This window comes from Ursus maritimus, unplaced genomic scaffold (assembly GCF_017311325.1).
Source record: "Ursus maritimus isolate PB19 unplaced genomic scaffold, ASM1731132v1 scaffold_18, whole genome shotgun sequence".
Taxonomy (NCBI): domain Eukaryota; kingdom Metazoa; phylum Chordata; class Mammalia; order Carnivora; family Ursidae; genus Ursus; species Ursus maritimus.
Genome location: NW_024424230.1, coordinates 45,726,001 through 45,735,245, shown reverse-complemented (window position 1 = coordinate 45,735,245; position 9,245 = coordinate 45,726,001). Strand labels below are relative to the sequence as shown.

The 9,245-nt window shown below is 48.7% G+C and overlaps 1 protein-coding gene across 1 annotated transcript in view; it reads left to right on the top strand.

The window, feature by feature from the left end:
- Positions 1 to 4,461: 4,461 nt before the first annotated feature.
- TTC39C (tetratricopeptide repeat domain 39C) overlaps positions 4,462 to 9,245 on the top strand; it is a 101,274-nt gene continuing 96,490 nt past the window's right edge. Inside the window, exon 1 of the mRNA XM_040632637.1 lies at positions 4,462 to 4,653. Within this exon, the coding sequence (XP_040488571.1) occupies positions 4,490 to 4,653 (164 nt within the window). The 5' untranslated portion in view covers positions 4,462 to 4,489. The remainder of the gene's footprint in view (positions 4,654 to 9,245) is intronic.

The window sequence follows — 9,245 nt, the reverse complement described above, 5'->3', positions numbered from 1 at the left end:
GGTCACCACTGTGGTCTGCAGGGCAGCGGGAGTGTCCTGTTGCAGGCATCCAGCCTGCCGGAGAAACAGCCAGGTGGATCCCCTTGGGTCCACCACGTGCTCCTCTCCTTAGAGGGCAGCCAGTGGCCCACCTGTGAGTAGAAAAGGAAGGAACCTGCTTTACAGTTTTACATGTCAACCCTTGGCCTGATGTGCTTTCTAATTAAAAGCAGTTAACTCAATCTTCCCTCACCTTCAGTCAAGTGACAGGCTGAGTTTGCGAAGTTAGCATAACGTGAAAATGCAGTGACATTAATTTCCCGCTCTCCCCCATTTCAGAATTCCAGACATTCTGGGAACCTATATTTATTTCAACTGATGGTGCGGGCTTACAGAAAGATGTATCAAGGCATAGTTACTAGCATTACCAAAAAATGTTAATATGACCTAAGGCACAGACAACAAGATTTCTTAAGGTAGTATATTCTCTAAATGCATTAAAATGTAACTCCAAAAACTCAAAACATGTTTAGGAAGACAAGAGTGAGGAATATTGTTAGTTCTCCCTCTGACATCCAGTTTCCACCTTCCTTTTCTTAGTAGACCTGGAATTTCCCAGCCTTGGAGTTTGGGTGGAATTGGTTCCACCTCCCAGATCCTGGAGCAGGCTCTGATTGGCTTAATCCAGTCATAATGAACCACCTCCTTCTAATCACATTCATTGGTTCAAGAAAGAGCACCTGGGGGGGCCTGGGTGGCTCAGTCCGTAGAGCATTGGACCCTTGATTTCAGCTTAGGTCATGATCTCACGGTTCTGGAATGGAGTCCCTTATCGGGCTCGGGCTCGGTGCTCAGCTGGAGTCTGCCTCTCTCCCTCCGCCCCGCCCCCTGCTCGCTCTCTCTCAAATAAATAACTCTTTAAAAAAAAAAAAAAAGAATGAGAACCTGAAAGACACTGAGATTCAATTAGGGGATTTTGGGGTAAGCATTGAAAACGTAATGCCTTCCTAGTGGATGTGAAAAAGCAAGCAGGTAGCCCCGGGAAACGTCCAGCTGTTTGGGTACCAAGACGGAAGCGCCTGAAAATAGCCCCACCAAGCACCAAAGTGGCAGAGCCGCAGGGTAGAAAGGTGGAGAAACTGGGTCCAAGTCACAGGTCTGCAGCCCTGGCCCGGCCTCTCTGTGGGAAATCCCTTTCATGAACCAATAAATTTGTTTTCTGAGCCATTTGGGTCAGATTTTTCTGTTACTTGCAACCAAGACATCTTAACTTACTAAAAAATCTACCATGTAGAAAGACACATCTAAAACTTTTCACAAATCATTTAGACTTGGAGTTTCATTTTCACAATGAAATCTCACGAAGAACCGCAAAATACTGGTAATACCCACAAGAGGTATGTAGAAAGGAAATCGTTTTTTCCCTCCATCTGAGAGCTTTTCTTTTCCTCCCCCTCTCCCTCCCTCTTCTTTGCTCCTTCCTCTTGCCAAAGGGAACACTAGGTAAATCCTATCAGGTTGCAGCCAAGGGCACCACCGAAGACTGCCTTAGTGCTGCGAAACGGTGCTGAGAATCTTACCATTTCGAGTGCATGGCGTCCTAACGTGTTGGTAATCTAGATTTTCCTTCCTTTTGTAGGTAATATACACGATGACCTCTTAAACACCCATCATTATCTGCCGTTGTTATCTAGTGAAGAAAACACGAGCAGCCTTCATTCCCTGCCTGCCAGGTAAACCTTGGGCAGGTGTCAGTGCCAACTAGAGCTGTCGCACGTCTAATTACTGGGTCACATATTGCCTTGCTTCTGGGTTATGAGCCCCGTTTTGAATCCTCTTTGTATCCCTCGTTGCAGAGCAAATATTTGAACATGTCCATTGAAGATGCTGCTGGTAATCTAATTGTGGCATTTGGTTAGATCCAATTTGGCCCATGTCTGGTGTGAATTACATGGCAGAGCTATCCTCTATCCATATCACCTATTATGGGGTGCTGGGCAGTTGTGCTGGATCTTGCCCCAATTGCTCAACAGCTAAATTTCATTAAGTCTGTGTAACCATTTGTACTAGGTTTCTGAGACAGATTGCTTTGATTTCGCTCACTCCTCCCCCACCCCCATTCTGAGCTTCAGGGCCCCAGATCCAACTTGTTAATGCCCACGGGGCCATCAGTTCCTTGATGGACATGGAGAACTGGGCTTGGCTGCCTTCTCCAGGCGGGGGAGTACAGGCTGCTAGGTTTGGTATTGCCCTCTTAGCTTCTCTCCCTTGTTGACTACATTGTTTCAGGATTAGGGGGTAGATGTTTCCACAGATCCAAAGTTCAGGCAGCTTACAAGCACTGGGCATGTTGTCAGCTCTGGTCACCACTGGCAATGTATGACCAGGGAACACTCTCTGGCAAGAGCCCCATGGGCTAGTACAGTACCTCAGATGTGCGTTAGATGGCCCGGGAAAAGATGCAGACACACACATAAATGTATTAAAGAACATAGGGACACCTCTGTCATCGGTGTTGGTGCTGGCTTCACAGAACTTAGAACCCTTAACACCCATTCGCACACTTAACATTTTTCAGACCCCAAGGCAATACAACTTATCTCTTCCTCAATGTCCTAAAACCAAAGGTTACAGCCTATGAATGTCATGTAGATCCGTGGCACTGAGGATATTGGAATCTTTTTTTATTATTATTATTATGTTTGAATCTAACACTATTTTACGTCCAAGAGTACTTGGATAAAAAACCTGGCAAAGCTATGAAGTCCTCTCAGATCACATGAATGCAGTGATCCCTGTATTATAAAGTATTGTTTCCCCGAGGGGAGAATCATCCATTTTCTTGCTTCTTTTGATGTTCCTCTTTGTGGGTCCAGATGTACGCAAGGATTAGCATGGTGTTCTAACAAATGACAGCTAAAGAATGACAGCAATTCACAGTAGTCTTAAATTGGTATATATATGAATGTTGGAAATACCATATGGGTTTAGATATTCTTGTAAGGGATGGCACAAATCACAGAATAAGTGATAGCAACTTGTATGATGAAATAAAATTATTTTTGAAATATTTTCTGTGCTAATTTATCCTATTGACCTCATTATAATGCTGGATCTGAATGGGTTATCTCTAAACCCGAATATCACTTTAATTTTTGAAAACTTTCAGCTGTAATTGCTTCAGCAGAGCAATTTCTCCAAACTGAAACTAATAAACCACACTATAAGAACCACAGTGACTTAAGAAAGGTGGTCTGATTTGACATTAAGAACATAATCTTGATTGTCATAATATATTTAGTGATTTTTGCTAAAATAAAGGTGAAAAATACAAATTTATGGGAACACATACACGTTACTTGTGAATTGTCTCCCTAATATTACCCACGCAGATATTACCAGCCCATCATAAGAACAGTCAGGCATATGCAATAATGACTGAGTTCTGTCATCTTTGACATTTTACTGATATTCGGTCATATAATAAACCATAGCTTTATACTTCTTTTTCTGTTTCACTGGTATGAAAGTGTAATTGTCAGGGTAATAATAGAAAACACTTGAAGAGCTTAATTTAGAAACTTTAAATATTTAGGTATATGCCACATTGGCCTCCATTTGTCCTCTTGCCCCATCGGGCAAAAATGTTGGTGGCGGCCGGAGAGGGTGCGTACCAGGATCCAGGATCCTCTCGGCTCCAGCTCCTCAGCGCTGGACTCCCGCAGCTGGCCCGCAGGTGCCCTCGGGCCCCGCCCCCTCCTCCCACCTCCTCGGGGATTGGCTACCTTGGGCTAGGGGGCCGGCCCCAAGGTCACGATAAAGTTGGGGGTCGCGGGCGCCGCCGGTACCTAGTTTCTGGCGCTACTGGCCACGTTAGCGTGCGCCCGTGCGGCCAGGTGGTCTCCAGCCGCGCGCCCTCGCTGCGCCCCAGGCGGAGTTCCCTGTCCCCCTCTCAAACTCGCTTGCTTCCCCGCGACCCCCGGGTCCGGCTTTTTTTGGAGGAAAGAGTCAAAGTCCGGGCCTCGGTGCCTTGCGAGTGTCCGAGCAGGCTCGGCGCGCTGGCCCAGGGCGGCGGGGCGAGGGGTGCAGGGTGGGGACCCGGGCCGGGAGGGACCCGGGAGGCGCGCGGGGGCTGCAGGAAGCAGGGGCGGCGGCCGCTCGGGCCCCGGCTCGGCGGGGTAAGAGACACCCGGAAACGGATTCCACTTGGGTGCCCGCCCGAGGGGGCGTCTCGGAGGGAGCGGGAGGAGCAGGCGGGCGGCCGGCTGCTGAGTAATCCCCGCGGCGGCGGGAGGTGGCGGCCTGGGCGCTCACGTACCCCGCCGCGCTGCAGCCGGCCCGGCTCCTCCCCCCCGGCCCGCCCCGGCCCGCCCAGCCCGGCGCCGCCCCTCCCCCGCCCCGCTCGGCTGCGCGGCGCTCCGGGCAGGTAGAGCCGGGCTCCGGGCGCGCGGGGGCCGCAAGCAGCTGCCGCCCCACCTCGCCTCGGCCCTGCGCACAGCCTCGCGCGCCCATGGCGGGCTCGGAGCAGCAGCGGCCGCGGCGGCAGGACGACGGAGACTCGGCCGCGGCGGCGGCGGCGGCGCCCCTGCAGGACGCGGAGCTGGCCCTGGCTGGCATCAACATGCTGCTCAACAACGGCTTCAGGGAGTCGGACCAGCTTTTCAAACAATACAGGTGACCGACGCGCCCTGCTCCCGCGCCCGGGCCACGCGCCCCTCCGGGCGGGCTCACGCGCCGCGATCTGCCGCGGGCCCAAGAAGCCGCCTCCCCCTCCCGTCGGTCACTAATCCCTGGCCTTGGTGCCCAGGTCGCCTCCCTCGGCCTGCGCTGCAGCCGGCGCTCCTGCGCCTTTGTCACATCGCCCCTCCACCCCCGTTCCGTTGTCCTTTGGCTCCGCGGGACCCGCCACCCGTCCTCCGCGCGCTCCCGCAGTCTCCCCTCACTTTCTCGTCCCCCACCCCCCCGAGAGGGGCGCCCGGCTCTTGTTCGCTTCTCTCTCACGGGTCCGGAGCCCGTTGGTTTTGGGACCTGGGACCGGATGCGATGGGAGGCAGCTGGGAGCCTCAGACTCGCGGTGTGGTGCCCGAGCAGCCTTTGTGACACGGAACACACCAGCTGCATCGTGCCGGTTTCTTGTGCCTCGCATTACTTTGCATCGTCGTGCGTTCCAAACGCTTTGCTTGTTTGAAAACACATATGCGTAATTGCCTGGTAGTGCGGGAATGAAAAAGAAAACTCAACCTTGCTCACCTCCCTCTCTGCTTGTCTAATAGAACTCAGTTCTCCAAATGAGTTCCTAATGCCTTTCAAGCGAGTGTACTTATTATGACTTCTCTAACTTGAAGAAAATGGAGGGATTGTAAATATATGTCAGGGCGGAGGGAAGAACACGTGTGCTCAGTTAATTGCTTTTTAAAAATTCGTCTTTTACAAAATGAATCGAAAGGACTGAAACCTGGTTGCCTTTCTTCTGTGAGTGGGAGGAGCCTTCAGTTTCACTGGGGACCAGAAGCATCTGCTTTCTGGTTTAGGGAACAAGTTTGTGATTTGCCCTCGCAGGGTTGAGGAGTCTCAAGGATGTTATTGGCAACTTCCCTGTAGGTGGCTAAGGGACATAGGCTTCACACTTTTTCAGACCTGGGTGGTTTGGTAGGAATGCAGAGACCGTTGCGCATCTGTGATTAAGAGCCACAGTCTGTAAGGAAATGAGAGGAGGGATAGGGGGAGGTAGAGATGCCTCACGTTTTCTGACTTCAGAGATTGGTGGTTCTCGGGTTGGAGCTTTCACTTTCCAATGGCAAAGCAAATATCTCACGACTATGAACTCTTCCCTAAAGACAGTTTACTCTTAAATCAGTTTTTTAAATAAAAAATCAGAGTGGAAACAGCTTTACTCAGGCCATTTTATTTTTAAAGGCTACCAGGCAGATTTCAATCTGAGAATGTACTTCATGAAAAAAACCACGTATGAGTGTTTGATACAGTGCTCTGATTTTTTTTTTTTTTAAGATTACCAGTTTGTGTTGTATGAGAGAGAAGGCTGGAGAAAGCTTGAGTCAAATTTACTCTTTAGTTGATCAAGATGCAGTGCTTGCTTATTTCAGTACTTTGTTTTTAAAATGGTATCTTGTTTAAACATTTTTCCTAAACTGCTTTCATGTGCTTAAATAGTGCCTTGTGATTTCTGTATATTGAAAGCATCAAATAAGGCAAAAATACTATTATCTTGACAATTTTATGTGCTTTTAATAGAGGGCAGATTATGAGTGATAGGAGAGTTATTTTCTCATGGAAACAGATGGACCTAAAAAGGAGGTTCTCTGTGGGTGAGTGTGTTGAGCGTAGAAGAGGATGTACAGTATATAGACAGGAGGGGTGTGTGTGTGTGTGTGTGTGTTTGCAAGATTCATTTTATTTTAGAGCGGGCAGGTGGGGGGAGGGGCAGAGGGAGAAGGAGAGGACTCCCCACTGAGCGGGGTTGCCCAAGTCACACAACCCTGAGATCACAGCCTGAGCTGAAATCAACAGTCTGCCACTCAAACCGACTGAGCCCTCCAGGTGCCCCTACTTGTGTTTTGAAAATAAAAAACGAAACTATTGTATCTGTTTTCTGCCAGGCACAGTGCTGGCATATTCTCACATATTCTCGCTATTCTAGTGACAACAAAGGGGTGAGCTGTATTTTTATCATGACAATTTTATCACGAGGGGCTTGAGTCTCTGTTAGCATGGACCAGGACACAAGCACAACGGTTCTAAATCAGGACTCTTTTCATTATCTCATTCTGCCTGTCTCACTAAAATTATTATACAGTTGACCCTTGGCCAACATGGGTTTGAACTGTATGGATCTACTTCCACATGGATTTTTTAAAAATAGTACTCTAAGTGTATTTTTGCTTCATTGTGATTTTCTTTTTTTAAGATTTTATTTGTCAGCACAAGCAGGGGGAGCAGCAGGTAGAGGGAGAAGCAGGTTCCCCACTGAGTCAGGAGCCCGATGTGGGGCTCAGTCCCAGGACCCCGGGATCATGACCTGAGCCAAAGGCAGACACTTAACTGACTGAGCCACCCGGGCGTCCCTTCCTTGTGATTTTCTTAATTTTACCTCTGGTTTATTATAGGAATACAGTATATAATACAACAAACAAAATACTGACCATCGGTAAGGCTTCTGGTCAATGGTTGGCTACTAGCAGTTTGGGGGGAGTCAAAAGTTGCATATGGTCGATGCCCCTGACCCCCCACACTGTAAAAGGGTCAACTGTATTTTGTGATTTGCCTTCTGACCTTATTTTCCAATAATTTAAACTTTTTAAGGGGTAGACAGTGGTAGCATTACGCTATGAGCTTTCCCTTGATCCGTCTAATTTGTTCGTGATGTGGGACGGCCTTGCCTTCTTGCCACCTCCCGAGGGTACTGCTGATCCATATTTTGGCAAACATAATTGTGTAGAGGTGTGGCTGTGGACCAGAATCCTGTAACCAGGGTTACAATTGTAGTTTTGCCACTTTTGTAGCTGCTGGCTTTGGTTACTCAGAATTTGCTCCCTCGTTTATAAAATGGGAGTAGTGTAAATCATAGTGTGGTTAGGATTAACAGAAATAACCCATGGTGGCCGGCACAGCGGAAGCCCTCTGTTAATGCTAGCTAGCTTTATCCTGGATGCCTTCGCCACTACTGTGCGTTCTTGATGGCATAGTTTGAGTAGAAGGAAGAAACATTCTGTGTGCAGGTAAGTTTATACTTAAGGTTAGCCTCACATACGGCATATGAGAGATTTAGATCCTGTTATGTATTGGGAAACTTGTCTTCTGTTCCAGAGTTGAACAGTTTCCTGCTGGAAAACTTAGCAGTGACTTAATGTAAGTACTCCAGGAACACTTCTACTCTGTTTACAGAAGACAACACTGTTTGGTTTTCTCCTTTCTTAGGATTGTTTTGTCACAGAAGACCATCCTTTCCCTACTAGTAAACCTCCCAGAAGCTTATCCCCATATTTAATAATAGAAACATATTTTGTATCTAGTGTAACAATAACATTTTATTAAAGCAAGAAGGTCATTTTCTCATGCCACCTTACTAGTATGATAAAAGTTTCAACAGCTACGGAATGAGGAGGAATGGTTACTTCATAGAAACCGATCATGAAGGCCATCCTGGACTAACGGAAAGCCTGAATTGTATAATTTAGATATACTACATATAGGAATTAAAAATACATGCACAATAGAGTCTTTTGAGCTGTAAGAGGCTCCATAGTGGGGTTTCAGAATATAACTGCCACTTCTATCGTAACTATGGTATTAATGTAATAAGGTGCCCTATTGTTGGGGCTGAGACCCCATCATGCACTTGGGGGTGTGTGGCCAGAGGTTGAGACAGACAGATGGATGTTGCTGTGGGGCCTTTCTGCTTTGCGTCTACTGACTACCTGAAATCCAATTCCTACCGTCGGCCTTTGTGCTTAGAGATCTAATGCAGCAGCGCTCCCTCCTGCACCCCCCACCCCGTTCACGATGTTCCTGCGTGTGACCGAGATGCAGAGCTTTAGGTCCTCGGACACATGATAAAATAGGGGATAGTGTGTTGTGGTGTCGGTACAGTTGACAGGGGTGTGAGGCTGGGAGACGTGCCCCGGGCCCGCTGTGACCTGCGGGAGTGTCACCCAGCGGGAAGGAAACTTTTGTGGAGGAAATGCTGTCCGAGTGGCATGATGGGGGAGGGGTTGGGAGGGCTATGTGGCAGGTGGTGGGGTGGAAGTGAAGACCAGGAGACAGTGAAAGCCCCACCCGGAGCTGCGAAATGGGTGAGCGCTGCAAGCTGATCGATGTGATTAGGTTGTCCCGTTGGGTGACGGATTCTGCACTTGGCATTTTCTCGGATCACTGGTCGCCCGCGTTTCCTGTGAGCGCTGCTTTTCAGGGTTGCTTTGCTGCTGGGCGTCCAGTCAGCTCACGTTCTACGACCACCGTGTTCCTCACCTTGACCCTCACGTCCATAATTAACGCTTGGCGCTTTTTTCTCTTTTTGGTTTGCGATATTGCTTTTTTAATTGGAGGACTATAGGGAGGGGTGAAGCACACTGAGCTAGGAGGAGGACAGGAGACATCTGGAGCTCCTGGCCAGAATGAAATTTGTTGTTCTTATTTCCCAGGCTGGACGTTTATCTCCCTCCTCTCCTTGGTGCCGCCATCACCTCCTCCTGCTTTAACTCCTGGTGTTCTTTCTGACCTTAAAATGTGTGCTGTTCTTCCCCTGCCAA